Consider the following 17820-nt stretch of genomic DNA (forward strand, 5'->3'; position numbering starts at 1 on the left):
GCCAAACCCAAAGGTCTCTTTTTTGTTGTTTTTTTTAGAATGGATGTGATTTTTTAAAAAATGCTTTGGGCATCATCATATTAAAATCAAGTGGTATACAGTTAATGAGATCGTCAATTTAGAGGTTTTTTTTTTCCCCCTTTAAGTTCATAAATGTCCTGCAGCTGTTTGTTATAATCTAATTTTCCTTTGGTTGTCAGATTATTTGAACACACTGTCAGACACATTTTAAGACACCAAAATCAATTGCTAGTTTGGAAAATAAAATAATTTTTAAAATTAACTTTTCTTAATCCAGCCGAATTTACAGAGGTGGTTTTCTAAAAATACAGAGTTGTTATATGATCATAGAAATTAAAATTTGTAGAAACAAATTGGGATTGTACTTCTGTTGTAATGGGAAACCGTTGAGGTGGACTATCTCCAAAGTGCTTCTCAGGAGTCTGCTCAGAACGGGGCATCTGAGCCACACGCATTGGCAAGCTCGTGCAGCCAGGGAGAGCACACCTGCCCGGACTTGTACAAGAGTCAGTGGAGTGAGCTAGAGAGGAAGTTCAATGCAATCATCGCAATTGTGTTGAAGGGTTAATGCATTTCCATGTGGGCTCAAGGTGTCAGCAGGGCAGCCAGTGAAGCCATGGCAAGAGCAGAACCATCTGGATTGCTGATAGCCAGTGGCCTGGATGAGAATGGACCTGATAAACTGAATGCAAGGCTGCTCTTCCGTAGAGAATGCTGGGATTTGGCGGCATGATGAACTGCGTATGTAACATTGAGAGTGGAGTAAGCGCCTCAATGGCCAGACACAGAAAGTGCAGAATGTGTAGCAGAAATGCCATCAGCTGTTTCAACACCTACAAATAATTTGAGGCTTCGTTATGTATCATTACTTGGTGCACCAGGCCATTAGTAGGATAATGTAATGTGAACATGGGCATCGTTGAATCCACCAGTTACAGAAAAATCTAGTATTTCCCCAGTCTGATGCTTGAGTATGTGATTAAAAAAAAAAATCTACATGCATGGTATTGAATGCATCTAAATTTTCTTTTGGGCTGTGAGTCTTGTTCTTTTTAATCCTTGTGTCTCTATGCCTCGTGGGTTATGTAAATCCTGGGCTCGATGTTAGTAATACTTTGAGTTCGTATGGAACCTATCACTTTGTATGTGTGACTGCACTCAGTCGGTCGTCCTGGGAGACAGGCAGGATGGGCGTAAATGAGGACATGGGATTTGACCTTTGCTGAAGTTGGTGAGACGAGAGATTGAGGGACCCAGGAAAGCTGCGCACCTGACTCCGACTCCAGAACCTGACGTTTTCCCTGATGACACCGCAGGGGCTCAGAACCACCATCCTGTGCTGTCCCTGTCCCCCCCATAGCTGTACGGGAGGCTTCTACTCGCTTTCTGATTCTGCAGGAACAGGAGCCTCATTTACCCCCAAGCCTCTTTTCCCCACCTGTTTAATTAGAAAAACGCACATTCAACCGACCCTCAGTTCTAAATAACATCTCAACTTTTCTTTTCCCCGTGGGACATTTCCCAAACAGGGACTCTCTCTGGGCAGTTTCTCTTGGACAGATTCAGTGACTTCTGACGCATCATACCTCCTTGGCCCTTTCTGTGACCTCATATCAAAATTCCTTCTATTCATTTTTTTCTTTTTCAGTCTGTCTTCCTTCATTCATTAACTCCTCAACATTTAGTGTAAGAGTAAATTACAGCAGTAAAGCCCTGCCGAATAGGGAAGAAAACTGAAATATTTATGTCTAATGTATCAAACTGGATATTATACTCTGAATTTTGTAGACATTAATTATTTTATTTTCTTGCTGAATTATTTTCCAGAATCCCCAAACTTTATGTTTTTGCCACTGACGGCCATTTTTTGGAATGGGTTCAATCTAACTTCTAATAATATCACTGTTTTATTTATTTATATATTTTTTAAAGATTTTATTTATTTATTTATTTGACAGAGATAGAGACAGCCAGCGAGAGAGGGAACACAAGCAGGGGGAATGGGAGAGGAAGAAGCAGGCTCATAGCGGAGCGGGGAGCCCGATGTGGGGCTCGATCCCACAACACCGGGATCGCGCCCTGAGCCGAAGGCAGACGCTTAACCGGTGTGCCACCCAGGTGCCCCAATATCACTGTTTTAAAACCCCAAGTTCAGCGGCCTCTATAACCTGACGGGTCCGGCCGGCTGCAGGCACTGACACCTCTATGTCACGCTCGAGGGCCTTCACCTGGTCACCACATTCCTCAGGCCAGGCTCTCCTCCTGAGTTTCCTTGTTTCCATCCTCACTGCTCTGTTCTCTCCAGAAACGGTTCCTCTTCCCTGTGTCCTTTTCTAATGTTTAGTGGGGTCTTATCGACATGTTTCTGGACCTTCCTCAAGACCTGTCCCTTTTGCAGCCGTGCTCCGATGTGTCTCAGTGACTGAAAGCTTCGGAATTGTGGTGAAATATGACTTACGTTGCTTTGCTCCCCACTCACGTCCATTTGTGAGTGCCTGATGTCCCTCAGGGAACAGCGGGTGATTATGCATCTTCCCGTGGCCCCAGCATGACTTGTGTGGAACCAGTGGTCAGGTTCCCTGGGCCTGGGGCCGTCTTGTTGGGGAGCTCCACTTTCCAACGCAGAATCATGCTTCTGTGTAGCCTCTGTTCCCAGGGGTCCTCAGTAGTTTGTCTGCAGGTCTTCTTCCTCCATGATGGCCCTCACTGACAGAAAACACAACTGCATTTCCCTGAGATTGAATTCCCCACGTGGAACCAGATTCACCAAATAAAATTGCTTCAGTTAACATTTCTAACCAACCAGGGTGTTTATGCAAACAAGCACGAAATTTCTTCTGATTCAGCTATAATATCTTCTCTATTTTACCACATTCTTGGCAAATTTTAAGAGATTGTTGACTTAATCTTATTTTGCTTATAATGAATCTGCAAATATGAAATAAAATACTCAAAAGGGGCATTTCAGGAATTTCCCAGAACCATTTCTATAGATACAGCATGTCCTTGGACAGAGCGTGAGGAGTATTTTGTGCCCAGATAATCACACCATAAATTCCGTTCACTAATAAAATTTCTGAAAAGGAACCAAGCGGGTGCTACAGTGAGCGGTGCGTTTTCGGGGGTGCCTGCTGGAAAAGCAGTCCTCGGCGCTCGCTGACTCTCCCGAGGGTCTACGTCCATTCAGTCTTGGGCTGACTACTCTACGGGTTTCTGAAGAGAGCAGTACCTAGTTGCCTCGGAGATGTGGCTCCACTCTGCTTTCCCGGTGACCTCTCATGACCTACGGTGACTTACCAGACAACGCAGCAAGAAATCAAGCCGCTGTCATTTTCTTCTTGACAATTTCCAAGCTGGAGTCCGAGTGAAGGCTTCTTTACAATAACCACGTCATGCATGGTTGGATTTTATTTATGTATCTATGTATTAGATGAGCAAAATCTCGAGTATACAGAATAGGACAGAACTCAAAAGGAACAAATTAAAATTTTCAAAGAATCAGGTGGTGCTGTATAAGCAGTGGAGTGGCCACTAATCGTTTTTGTGTATTCGGAAGTCGCCGACATGGGCTGCCTCGCCAGCACCTGGAACAGTGCCTGACACAGAGAGGGTCTTCAAGCAGGGTGTGTCGGACCCACGGATCATGAGTGTTACCGCAGAAATCAAAACCAAATGCCAGCCCTAAGTTCGGACTGTTCAAGGATCAGAACCCTGTTGTTTTAAGTTCTTCACTTACAGACAAAAAAATAAAAAAGAAAAATCAGATTCTGGGTGACTAAAGCCACAGGGAATTTATTGGAAATACTTGGAGGCCTCACAGAGTGGAGCTCAGACGTCTGCTCCCCGGGGTCCCGGAGTGGGTTCCGTGGTCCGGACGGCCCCAGAGTCCACCCAGCAGCCTCCTCAATATTTACATGCCAGGCAGACAGCGCCCGAGTGGGCACAGCTGGACCCAGCGCAGGACTTTGCAGACTAGCCTCAGGCCTCCCGGCTGTTCGGTGCCGGCCTGGAGCCCTGGCCGCTGGGACGGCTGTCCACATGAGGCTTTCTGTGCGGCGTGCCGCTAGGAACGCAAGCTGTGCTGTGCACACAAGGGCCGATTTCTTCCTTCTCTCTCTCATCCATGAAAATGATTTGGCACCTACTGTGACATCTGGATGATTCGTGGGTTCTGTGATTATCCTACAAAATGTGGATCTGGGTAGATATGGTGATTAATTAAGCTTCAGTCTCCCTTATCCGGGGAGGAGGCTGTGTTCAGTCCAGGAGGCTACAGGAGGGAACATACTTTTCAAGTAGGAATACAGAGGAGGACCTAAAAGGCAACATTTCTATGTTTTTCTAGTACATATGCAGGAATTTACATGGTTTAAAAAAAATCTAATAGCATTTGGTAATGTCAGTAAGGGATTAATCACAGAATTCCGTGTATGGTTACCCTCATGTAGTACATGGAGTTGCTAGAGAGGCTAAAATCTGGATAGTTTTCCAACTATTAATATCATAACCATGGTTTATTATCAAAAAGAAATTTACTGAGTGCCTGTAATATGCCAGCCACTCTTTTAGCATTGGGGGAATAGTGGAAATAAAAGCTAACACTTCTGAAACACGGTCCATATGTCAAACTGCACGTCTAACTGTCCAGCTTGTGGCTGGGACCGAGGCAGGTGCCCGTCTTCCGCAGGCGCTCGGCCCGGCCTCTAGCCTCCGGCGCCGACGCAGGAGCGCAGTCCTTCTCAGCTGCTCGGTGGTTCCACCTGTTTGATGTCACATTTACAGTCATAAAATCCCTGCACATTGTAACTAGTCCCAAAGCAGACTGAAGCGTAAGTTGCAGAAAATCGTTGCATAAGCAGAAAACTGCTATAGAGTGTTTTATGTCAAATATATTCACTCAGGGCATTCTTTTCTTTTCCTTTGTAAGGAGAAATGTGAAAGCAAAAGAATATCATTTCCAGACGCCACACGACAGCTCTGGGTGAGGGCGGGTGTGCTCTTGGGTGTGTGGGGCCTGGGGTGGGGAGCCACTCTGGGGTCAGCCGTGTGCGTGACCGTGAACGCAGGGCTCAGTTCTCTGCAGCTCCTCCGTGACTGGGGGGGCTGACCACCCCTGCCCCGAGACATGGCAGCTCTGTGATTAGCCCTGACCTCAAGCCTCCTGGGGTCAGAGGGTGAGTGGCCGTGGCTCAGGTTTCTCATTCGACCTGCTTCCTGCTCAGTGGTCCACGGGCCACACCGGGAGAAACTCCACTCCAAAGACAAACCTGAGACAAGGGCCCACATTTTCTTTAAAATATGTGGGAAGGGTGATTTAATTTGCCAGCATCAATTTTTACTGTCATGTATTTAGGCTGGAAGGATCCGGAAGAGGAATGTTTGGAATATGCTGAATATTTCTGAATCACATTTTAAACCACGCGTGACTTTATTGTGAAGGATAAAGTATTCTCCATGGTTCACCGTATTTGACTCAAATTCGTTACCGTCGGAGGACTGCCGAGTAGATGGGACTCACTTTGCCGTGATGCTAGAGTGTGAATACCCCATGAGATTTGCTTACTTTTAGACTTTTCTTTTTTATCTCCAAATTTTAATTAAATTCCGGTCAGTTAACATACAGTGTTACATTAGTGTCAGGTGTACAAGATAGTGATTCATCACTTCCACCCAGTGCCCGGTGCTCATCACAAGTGCCCTCCTCTGTCCCCATCACCTGTTCTCCTCTGGTCACCAGCAGTGTGTTCTCTGTAGTTCAGAGTCCGCAGCTTGGTTTCTCTCTCTCTCTCTCTCTCGCTTTTCCCCATTATGTTTATCTGTTTTGTTTCTTAAATTCCACTTATGAGTGGGATCGTCTGGTACTTGTCTTTCTCTGACTGACTTCACTCAGCATCAGACTGTCTAGCTCCATCCATATCATTGCAAATGCAGCAAAAAGATTTCATTCTTTTTTATGGCTGCATAATATTCCATCATGTATACACCACGTCTTCTGTATCCATCCATCAGTCGATGACGTTTGGGCTCGCTCCACAGTTTGGCTGTTGTTGACAATGCTGCTATGAGCATCGGGGCACAGGTGTCCTTGAGCAGGTGTTTCTGTAGTCTTCGGGTTAACACCAGCGGTGCAGTTGCTGGGTTGTAGGGTGGCTCCATATTTAACTTTTTGAGGAACCTCTGTACCGTTTGGCAGGTGGCTTACTTAAACCAGCGTTACACAGATGGCGTGAGATTTCCGTCTGCCGGGAGGCAGCGGGGCGCGGGCTGGCGGAGCCGTCAGCCCGTGTGCTCCTGAATTCGACGGGTCCGGATCTGCATCCTGGGCCAGCCCCTTCCTAACTGCCTGGCCTTCCCCACGTGACTTGTACCTTCCTCTGTCTTCTCATCTGCCAAGTGGCTAAATGAGAAAACCCGTGAAGCGAACGAGGGCAGCTCTAGTGTGTGGAAACTCTAAATAGCGGCTGTCCTGCTTGAGTGTTAGAGGCTGTTAAACTGTGTCTGTCATCGTCAACAGCAACTGTCCCTCGTGATTGCGTGCTACACACATGCATGGCAGCTGTCTCCGCCGGGGGCTCCGGGCTCAAGGTCCACTGAGACGGGGCTCCACTGTGCTCAGAAATAAGCCGGGCACATAGGCTTTCACTCCTTTGCTGCAGCACCATCTTCGATAAAAGTTGGTGACAAAATGGAAAGAAGTAGAAAATGATTCTCGGTCCAGCACTGATGGCAAGAGAATATTTGAAAATGCTTACAAATGGCCTCAGTGCTTCCCACCCAGACTGCTGTCGTCCTGATTTTCATGCAGTCCAGTCCTGTGTCCAGAGCCACCCCACCTGTAACAGGAGCGGCCACAGGGGTGATGGGCCCGCCGTGCCGAGTCCCTCCTGAGCTGTCTGCCCCTTCCTTCCCGGTTCCCTGCAGCTTTCCAGTAGCACCCTCAGGGGCTCCGCGTGACGCTGCCTATGCGCTGTGTGCTCACACCTGTCTTTCCTCCCCTAGTGTCCTCGTGTGACCAGGAGCAGCAGTCGGCCCTGGAAGAGGCGAGGCAGCCCAAGAATGACAACGTGGTGATCCCCGAGTGTGCCCACGGCGGCCTCTACAAGCCAGTGCAGTGTCACCCCTCCACCGGCTACTGCTGGTGCGTCCTGGTGGACACTGGACGCCCCATCCCCGGCACGTCCACCAGGTAAAGCTGCTCCCATGGTCCGGGGAGGGAGGAGACGGGGAAGGCAGGCCCCTATGTGTGCCGCTGGCATGGATGCCCGGTGCCCAGACCTCGCTTGGCTGCTGGACCATGCCAGCCATGGGCTCACCTCCCTGTACGGCAAGCCTGCAGAAACCGACGGCTCTGGCCACCAGAAGCTGGAGGAAACCGTCTCTCTGACGGCCGCCGGGAGCTGCCTGCGTGAATGACAGCAGGAGCCGTGAAGGCTGAGGTCTTTACGTGATGTCGTTACTCACGCAGGCTGGATGGTGAAAACCGGCTCTGGGATCCGGCATGGTGGGCACTCAGGTACCACCTGCAGCTTCCTCGTGCTTCTGGTTTTGGCAAAGGGAGCCAAGTGTTTCACAAGCTGAAAGAACGGGTTGCCTGAAGTGGCTTTCTGTAGCATAAACATAAAGAGAATGTGCTCAAGGCGAGAGCAGCAATCGCTATGCAGGGGTCTGAGATGCAAAAAAATCACTCACTCCTGTTTTGTGTGAGTTGGAGCAAAGGGTTGCATCATCCCACGCGAAGCACATGACATGCTCACGAAATTTGTGTAAACAGGAGTGAAGTCGAGTTTGCAGTTCTTTGTTACAGGAATTGATCTTTGTTCATAGATTTATATAAAAATAATTTATAAATGGACAAAAAATATTGTCTCTCGGAAGTTTTCCCATGTAGCCCCTGCTTTCCCCTCCAGCACCTGGGCACAGGCATTTTGACACTTGCTCAATTATTTCCCCCAATTTTTCGAGTGTGACCATGAGACATTTCGAGGAGGAAAGCCTCCACGGTAGCTTCCAGGCAGCCAAGTCCAGGTGACCGGTGAATAAACGTCTCGTCCCCGTGGACTCCACACACACCTGGCCCCCATTGGGCTCATCCGATAAAACCAGTGTCCTTGGGATCCTGCTTTGAAATTGGGCTAACGCAATCATATTAAAGCTGGTCCTTGGTGGCCATCGTGTCGCCCACGCTGGCCACAGCGGAAGGTGGCGTGCCTTCCACGCCGTGCTCACAGAAGCAGCGGGGCAGAGCGGACTCTAGACAAGGGAGTTCAGGCCGGAGGCTGAGGTCCGGCCACCTCAGGGGTGCTGCTGGACATTGTTCCACACAGGTGTGCTCTGCACGGCTTGAAAAGAACATAGATCTTTTTAAGGTTTTGGTATGAGAAGTTTGTTCCGGTTTCTGTGCACATGTGTATAGGGTGGACTGTCTTCTGAGAAGCCGTAGGAAGCAGACTTCCTTCCTTCCTTCCTTCCTTCCTTCCTTCCTTCCTTCCTTCCTTCCTTCCTTCCTCCCTCCCTCCCTCCCTCCCTTCCTTCCTTCCCTCCTTCCTTCCTTCCTTCCCAAATGCCCGTGGTCAGCAATAGCCCATCAGTATTCTAGGGACTGAGGAAAGAGTGTTGACCAGAAGAGCAGGTCCCCTCTCTCAGGGGCTTTCTCTGCTGCTTGGGGAATGTCAGGGAAGGAGCAAGTGGCACCACTTCCCACTGCAGCAAAAGGGAAGCCCTCACATCCAGCAGCTCAAATTTTAGCAAGTCACACACCTCAAAGGTGAAGGAAGTTGGGATATCTCAGCAATTCGAGGACATACTTTAATCAGCCACTTTTTTGGTTCTCCCTGCTTGGCCGTCTTAGACTTATGGGCCAGCTTTGTGCCTTATCCCTGACGAGGTTGCTAGAAGCATCACCCGACATAGATGGTGCCTCGTTCTGACAGCAAGGACAGCCTTCCCCACAGACCCTCAGGGGCCTCCCCTCACTCGAATTGGCCAGACTTTCCCCTGGACCAGGCCTTCTGCTCGCATAGGAAGGGCCATTGTGCCGCACATCACATGGCACCAGGCGTAGGACGGGGCCACTCCCCCCAGCACCTTCACTGTTGTGCGCACTGTTCTAGGGGCAGGGGATGTACAGGAAACAAAGTGGACCAGAATCCATGCTTCCGTGGGGCTTATGTTCCAATGGAGGAAACAGACTATAGCAAAGCATGGAAGTATAGCAAAGCCAGATAGAAGTAAATATGCTGGTGAATGACAAGTGCTCCGGAGGAAAATAAACCAGAAATAGGGAGGAGGCGTGCTGGTGAGGTTCAGCTTGAACTGAATGGACAGGGGCACTGCCTAGAAAGCTGATGCTGGAGTCAAGTCCTGAAGATGCTGTGGGTGCACAGTCCAGACAGAGCGAGTGAGCGCTGCCCTGCACGGTGGAGGCCCTGGAGGCAGAACCCAGTTGTTTTGGCCCAAAGGTGGGGTGTATCGATTAGGACGTTTTTCATTTCTAACAGTGGTAAGTCTGACAAGCAGGCATAAACAAGGGACTATATGACCACACGTAAGAATTACAGAGATGGAGAAAGCTCCATTTCAGCTGACACTGTGATTTGGTGACGTCACCAAGGACACAGTTGTCTTTGCCCTTGGACAGACTCTTCTCATTATCACAAGATGGCTGCAGAGATCCAGGCATCTCACCCAGACACCACAGCGCTCAGAGGATACACCACCCATCTCTCTCTGTCTTAGGAAGCCAAACAACCTTCCCTAAAAGTCCCCTAGCAAATGTAATGCATGGATTATGGGTCAGAATTGGGTTAAATGACCATGGCTACACCCATCACTGGCAAGAAAAATGGGATTAGTTCAAATTGATTTCTAGGGAGACGTGGATGTGGGGAAATCAGTCAAAATTACCAACATGAAGGGATATCTGGAAAGCTGCTGGCCAGCTTTATCAGCCCACACTGACCACTGGTTCTCTGTGACTGACCAGCTCAGTCTCAGGAAGTCCTCTGCATTACTGTTGAAATACCCTCTGTTGCATTCATGCTACTTTCTTACTATTTTCTGAAATAAGCAGTTCCAGGGAGTTGCTTTATAGTTTTGCTTTATATTTGGGTAGGCGATTCAGGTTTTCTCCCTCAGTTATCCTATTTTTATTTGCAGACGGGGAAGAATAATTTAAAAATCCAAGACAGAAAGGAGCCATAAATATAAAATGCATGGTCATAATAAGCCTTTCCCTCATGTCACCGAGCAAGATAATTAAAATGCATGGATTTGGGGGTAGACTGAGCTGAGGACGATAATCTGCATGGATTTGGGGGTAGACTGAGCTGAGGACGATAATCTGCATGGATTTGGGGGTAGACTGAGCTGAGGACGATAATCTGCATGGATTTGGGGGTAGACTGAGCTGAGGACGATAATCTGCATGGATTTGGGGGTAGACTGAGCTGAGGACGATAATCTGCATGGATTTGGGGGTAGACTGAGCTGAGGACGATAATCTGCATGGATTTGGGGGTAGACTGAGCTGAGGACGATAATCTGCATGGATTTGGGGGTAGACTGAGCTGAGGACGATAATCTGCATGGATTTGGGGGTAGACTGAGCTGAGGACGATAATCTGCATGGATTTGGGGGTAGACTGAGCTGAGGACGATAATCTGCATGGATTTGGGGGTAGACTGAGCTGAGGACGATAATCTGCATGGATTTGGGGGTAGACTGAGCTGAGGACGATAATCTGCATGGATTTGGGGGTAGACTGAGCTGAGGACGATAATCTGCATGGATTTGGGGGTAGACTGAGCTGAGGACGATAATCTGCATGGATTTGGGGGTAGACTGAGCTGAGGACGATAATCTGCATGGATTTGGGGGTAGACTGAGCTGAGGACGATAATCTGCATGGATTTGGGGGTAGACTGAGCTGAGGACGATAATCTGCATGGATTTGGGGGTAGACTGAGCTGAGGACGATAATCTGCATGGATTTGGGGGTAGACTGAGCGGAGGACGATAATCTGCATGGATTTGGGGTAGACTGAGCTGAGGACGATAATCTGCCGGCCAGGGTGCGCGGCAGCTTCTGTCCAACGGGGTTTCTGATTGGGGCGATCATCGGGGTAGAAGCAAACCTGGGTTGGAGCAGGTGCAGAAACGCGTCCCGGTCCTCCTGCTTCTTCATGTCAAAACTGACATCTTGGCCGCAGTGTACAGATTTCCTGCAGGCTGGAGCCCAGGCACCTGGGTGAGCCCATGCCGTGCATGGCAGAATAGGGTCTGGGAGCAGAGGGCAGGTTCCGACCTGACCGCTGCTGAGTCGTGGGGAGAGCAGGAATGGGCTATCGGATTAAGCGTGGAGCAGGCTGATGGCCAGCTGCTGCATTAGTGCCCAGAACAGAGATTCTTCTTTCACGTCCTTAATGGCTGATGAAGCGTTCACCCATCTGCCATTGGCTACAGGCTTTTCTTACCTCCCATCTGGGCTGCCCCGTCCCCTGACTCCAGAGACCTCTCTCTCGCTGGCCACGTGCCTGTGGCCCCGTGAGTGTGAAATCACATTTTTCCATGGCAGAAAGTCTGGTATCTGATGGGCAAGCCGACAGTCAAGAGGTGTTCATTTTTTTCATACAAATAAGTTAAACATTATTGAAAAGAATGTGATGGATGTCAACACTGAATCTGAATTTTTTTAAATTTGAGGCTTCAAAGGCATTAATTCTATTTCTTGAGATTGCCATTTCTGCAAGTTAAGACATTTCCCAGTGTTTTTGAAAAGTGACAGGATACTGTCATTTAAATATACATTTTTAAATATCAGCATAGTGCTAGGATTCTTAAGGCATCTGTAGGTCAAATTTGGAACAAAACCAGAATGACCAGTGTGGCTAGCTTCCAGGTTGTTGCAAAGTAAAGGATTCAGAACAGAGGTTTAGAAATGAGAGGCTCTCTTATCACCCACACGAAGGATGCCGGTGCGGACTTGTAGAATTTTGGAGGCTCCATGCAGAGTTCGTATTATTACTTCAGCTTATCACCCAACAGAGCTGCCCGTGGCCATCCCCAGCTGCCGGCTGATAGTCCTGCAAACAGGACATCCCCAAGAATGGCTGGACGCTTTGTGTTTCCACCTCACCCATCAGGAGCTGGGACACCTACTTGTCTTTTTACAGCTCACACGTCACGGGCCATCAACTGTGAAAGATGCCACTTCTAACATAGGCACCAATTCCAACCTGTTCCAACCCCACAGACACTGACCAAATTTAGCATGTGTCCGTGAAAATAAGAGCGATCCCTCCGCGAGCTGGCTGCTTTTACTCCTTTTCTCTTGGCAAATGCTTGGCGCTTATCCGTCTCCCTGCTACAGTTCCAGGTGGGACAGGAGTCACCCTGGTTGAGGTGTGGTCCCCTCACCCCTTGCTCACATTCTCATGACTGTGGTTCCTCCTCTGTCTGTACTGAGCCCTGTTACATTTCAAAAGAATATGAGTTCATGGCTTTTGGTTAAAACACGATAGCTTACGTAGTTGCTGGCCTGAGTCAGGGACTCTTTAATTTCAAAAACAATGTTTCAAAAAGCTGTATTACATTTAGGGAGTGGGTGTTAAATTCTCTGGCATCGAAGAGGCTACTCCGGGTGGGAGGGCCAGGAGGGGCGTGTGGGTCCCTGGCTCGCCCCCAGCCAGCCCCGCCAGGACTAGCCACCGCAGGACTGGCCACCGGGGAAGGACACTTCAAGTGTGTTTCTCGGGGAGACACTTCATTCTCTTTTATTTCCTATGATGAGGAAAAAAAAGTAAGGAACGATAGGAGTCTGAAATGACCCCTATGAAGTAATTGTGAGCTCCCAGCCCTTTCTTGGGGCATGAGAAAGGAGGATGGGGCAGAATGTGTGGTGAGGAGCCAAGGAACCTGGTTCACTTCCTGGAAATCAGCAGGCCTTCAGTCCAGAACATTCCACCTGCACCCCTCCCCACTGGCTCACACTGTCCACCCGTCAACTACATAAAGTGCCGGGGGTGGCGGGTTCTCTCTGTCAGTGTCCCCACTGGATGGGGGGGCTTCTCCACATGACCCGGGTCTCCCCTGTCTGTGGTACCCAGTGCCCAGACCACAGGCGTTCCTGAAGAGCTGTCCAAGAGCCCCCAGTGGGGACCGGGGCCGGCTTGGGAAGCCCATCAGGGACGAGGCCCTGGGTCCCGTCAGCTCCAGAATCACCACGGTGCCCACTGTCATGACGGGGGCGTCTGCAGCACCCATGCCTCCTGCTCCCATGTCAGAACCCACGTGTCAGGACTTCTCCGCAGTTTCTGTTCACTCAACGTGGGGCGCCACATAGCATACTCCTCCGCTCTCTGTGTCTCTCTCTCTGAAACTGGATGGACAGGCAGAGCCTTCTGCAATGTGCCCTTCCCCACTGACTGTGAAAAATAATCTTGTTATAGCAAATTGTCACAAAGGTCGTAAGGGGTCGTAAGTCAGAAGTCGATGCACAGATGTGCTGTGGGCTGAGGGCCGGTGGCTCACATGAACACCTGAGAAACGGAAGAAAGCCTCCTCTTCCAAGTGTCAAATGCATTTCCCTTTCTTCCACTCCTCCTAGGTACGAACAGCCGAAGTGTGATAACACAGCCAGGGCTCACCCAACCAGAACAAGGGATTTGTACAAGGGCCGTCAGCTCCAAGGTGAGTAGGGACATCCACCACCACTCTGCGCGTTCTTCAGGCTTAGAATGAGAAGGAGTTTCTCCAGCTCTGTTCCCAGTGGGCAAGGCTGGCGGCCTCAGAGCAGTCGACCAGAGACCCTCCTCCCGAAGGGCCTGAGGTGCTCAGACGTGCGGGGGCCCCGGGGAGCACGCACAGGGCATGCGCAGGTCGGCTTCACCTGTGGCCAGCAACGCTCAAGTGCCAGGTCTAAGACCCAGCCTTCCAGAGAAGCAAACAAGGTCCCCTAAAATCAGAACTTCTAAACCAAAAGGATCCTTTAATTCTTTTCCTTACAAGAGAGCAGTTATTCAGATGTCCTTTTCTGGCATTCCTTTTGAATTGAATCAACAGTTCAAGGAGCTGAAGTTTAGGTTTTAATAAAACATGAGCTCAGTCTTGGTATCGAGTGAGTTTAATCACAAAGAAGTATTTCAAATTAAACGGAGGCAGCGAGTTTAATCTTGTAATTAATTAAAAATACATTCACAGAAAATGGTGTACGGATGTTGTATTTCATCAAAAAGCACGTAAGTGTTTATGACACACCAAAAATAACGACTTCAAGAGTTCAACCTAAAGCCTTTGGTGGACCCCGTGTCCCTCCAGGAATTTACGTGGGATTAAGAGTGTCGGCGTTGAGCGTGGTGGCCTCGCCGGCCGGGCAGACAAGGGTCCCGCAGTTTGGCTCATCTCGTGAGACCAAGGAGTTTAGAGACAGAGCTCTGACATCATGGGGGGAATTTGATGGCATTAGTAAGATGCTTCAAAGCTAGTCGCTATTTTATTTCATTTTGGTTTTCTTTCTTTTTTCTTTTAAATATCTCCAGATTGTGTGTGTTTCGCCAATGCCTGAGAGACCGTGAAAACCGTTCTCTAATGTCCTTAGGTCAGAGCACGTGTTGGACTTTGGGCTTATAGCAAGTCCGGGTAAATTCCGCTTAGAAAAGTGAGGTTTTAAAGAGGGTTTTAATTTCTGAGTAAAGATGTGTTCCTGTTTATGAACGAAGATAGGAAGGAGTAGGATATCACCCAGACATGTCCCGATCCGTTCAGCAACACTGGGAATGAAAGTAGCCAAGACAGAGGCAGAGCAAGGGCGGGACTAAGGCAGCTTTCCTACCTGAAGACCACTCTACCCGTCACCCTTTGCTGCTTCTGAGATGTTTGCGTGCGGGGCGCCTCCCAGCTACGGGTCTCCCCACTGACTTCCTTTAGACGCAGGTTCAAGGAGCCTGTGGGAGACGTGGTTTTTGTCACACCGTGCTTCTCTCTGTGTGGTCGGCACACTGGATCAGGGATCCAGTCTCGTGGATCGGGCTCCTTCTTGCATCTTGGGATGGGAGAGAGAGAGACAGATCATAAGGGAGCAACCCAAGCACCCATGCACATTCCTAGTTAAGCACCTTTTGTATACAAGATGTCTTACCCTTAGAAGGAGCTCAGTGAGCAGCTGAATTGCGTGCTTCCTGATGTTCTTGGACCGGAGGAGTTCTCGCCCTCCGTCATCTGGTGTAACCTCTTGCTTTTAGGAGCCAGGCTTTACCAGTGGTGGACAAGACCTTCCTTCACAGGGATAATGAATCTGGCGGGCGCTTGGTGCACGGAGAGCCCTCAGTGGATGTTTTTAGCTGGTCTTCATGTCGCACAAATGTCAATCTGTTCCTTGTCTCTAAGGGTCCAAGACTCTTAACGTTTTCTGATAATAACGGAACCGCATTACTTCTGGGTCGAGCTGTGTGTGGTTTTCGCACATACGGTATGATACCCGTTAGTAAGAGGTGCTGTGACAGGACAGTTCCCTGTTTCGTCCTAGCAGGGGCATGCTTGCTAGGAAGCTCTTTTCACAGCGGATCCAGTGCATTGAATACCAGGCCAGGCTCTTGATCTAAAGACGGGAGTGGTTGTTTGGCTGTGGGAGCAGCTGCTTGTCCCACTGAGAAGCACAGGGGGCATCTTGTTGGCTGTTCTGCGGTCGCAAGTGCGGTCCTGGGAGTCCAGGAGCAGGTGGGGAGGAGGCGTCCCCGGAGCTGGAGATCCCGCTCCCTCGGCACACCCGGGAGCATGACTACTAGGCTGTCCTGGCAGAGAAACCCCTCCTCGCCTGTACCTTAAATAAAAACCAGAGACTCCAGGCACACAAGCCACTTCATGCAATCTGTGTAATGGTCAGCTCAGTACTGCTCATGACCACTTCATCATTTTGATTTTTTGGAGATAATTATCCTTATTAGGGAAAGAACAAGTAGGTCTTGAACTGACTCCAAGATAGAGCCTGTTCTTGGTGGAGAGGAGGAAGCCGCTTCCAGAACAGCACGGTGGCAGCTCGGTGGGCACACACTCGAGCCACATTCAGGCTGATGCGTTTTCTTCTTAAAAGGTGCAGTGTTCATTTCCAGGGGTTAAGTCCCAGCCAGCGAGGGCCTTTATTTTCCGAGCCACGCTGATAACTCTCACACTTGTTTCAAGGGCTTGTTGACTGTCAGAAGCTTATTCCCGCCATCCCTGGAGCAGTTAGGACCTTCCTCAGCTCTCAGCCACTGACAGTATCTCACTATCCAGGGAGGTCGGCATCCAGCCTAATCGGTCCCCTGTTGAGAACTGGGTCATTATTTGGGGTCTTTTATTCCGTAAGTTTCCTTATGGGACCTATCATTGCATCCCGACAGAAAACCCTAGTGTGGTAGAAATTTTAAAGGTTTAACTTGTATTTATTTGACAGAGAGACAAACAGAGACAGGGCACAAGCAGGGGGAGGGGAGGAGGTGGGAGAAGCAGGCTCCCCGCTGAGCAGGGAGCCCGACGTGGGGCTCCATCCCAGGACCCCAGGATCACGACCTGAGCTGAAGGCAGACACTTCACCGACTGAGCCCCCCAGCCGCCCCGGCAAAGGCATTAAATCATCCCTTCCCGTTCACAGATGTGCGTTGGTTCATTCTGTCCAGCATCTTCCCCTCACATCCCTTCCTACATCCAGCCCACACACTCTAGCTGCCTGCGCCCTCCCTCCGCCGGGCCTCCCGTGGCCCTCGCCCGTGCCCTCTGCCGCTGCGCCCCAGATGCAGGGCTCTCTGAGCCCGGGCCTGCTCGGGCCCCTTCCCCGGGCCTGCTCCTTCACCGGCCTGCCAGCCCCATGTGCCCCCAGGACGTAGGTTCTTAGAGAGGCTGTCCTGGGCTCCCGTCTGCGGGCTTGGCCTACCGTACTTGTCCCCGTGGCATCCGAGGTACATGTGCAGGTGTCCACGCCCTCGTGGCCTCTGAGAGGTGGGCGGAGCCATTGGGGCCCCTCCAGCTGGAGCCACACAGAGCACACAGGAGGCGCTGGCACGTGGGAGACAGTTTGTCAGTGAAGGACACTCGGCCGTTTCTTGTCCTCCTCGAAGTCTTGGGCTGTTCTGTCCTGAGTGATAGCCTGGCTTACACTCAGCAGGTGGTTTTGCTCATTGGAAGAGTGGGCAGTGTGAGTCTCTGGTACCTGGGGGTCCAACGTGGGGGGAGGATGGCCTGATGGATCAGAGCCCGTCACTCCTGCTGGGCCTCCGCGGGCGTGCCGCCAGGTGAAAGGAGGTAGGCACGTCGTCTTCTCCTCTGTCTGGGTGGCACCTGTGGCACCGTGACGAGACAGACAGACCCACCCCAAGCCCCTACGGCCCCCAGACGTCACACACACACCAACTGCAGGGACAAGATGGGGCACCTGCCAGCGACAGGGACCCCTGCCCCGCAGAGACCCCGAGAGGCGGCCAGACACAGCACGGCATCTTTTCAGGTCTACAGACACAAAAATCCCCTCTCTTGGGGCCCCCAGTGATTGCGGGTGTCAAGGAAGCTTTGATTCGGTTAGAAACCCTAAAAGCACCCCTGCATTTTTAAGTAATGTTTTAGCACTACATTAATGTTTTTCGAAGTTAATTATGATTTTCTGAGGTAGCATAAAATGATCCTTACGTTGCCCTGAGCATAGCTGAAGATATTTTCCAAAGGTGATTAGAATCTCTAAGTCTATCTGTATGCAAATGGCAAGAGATCATCCTTTTTATGGCTAATGTTCCACTGTGTGTATGTGTGTGTGTATGTGTGCGTGCATGTGTGTG

General features: G+C 50.0%; 1 protein-coding gene across 3 annotated transcripts in view; it reads left to right on the forward strand.

The window, feature by feature from the left end:
• SMOC2 (SPARC related modular calcium binding 2) overlaps positions 1-17820 on the forward strand; it is a 164595-nt gene that overhangs the window by 114722 nt on the left and 32053 nt on the right. For all 3 annotated transcript variants that reach the window (XM_034669483.1, XM_034669484.1, XM_034669485.1), the window contains exons 8-9: positions 7021-7207; positions 13626-13708. In XM_034669483.1, the coding sequence (XP_034525374.1) occupies positions 7021-7207; positions 13626-13708 (270 nt within the window). The remainder of the gene's footprint in view (positions 1-7020; positions 7208-13625; positions 13709-17820) is intronic.

Source organism: Ailuropoda melanoleuca, chromosome 10 (genome assembly GCF_002007445.2).
Source record: "Ailuropoda melanoleuca isolate Jingjing chromosome 10, ASM200744v2, whole genome shotgun sequence".
Lineage (NCBI taxonomy): Eukaryota > Metazoa > Chordata > Mammalia > Carnivora > Ursidae > Ailuropoda > Ailuropoda melanoleuca.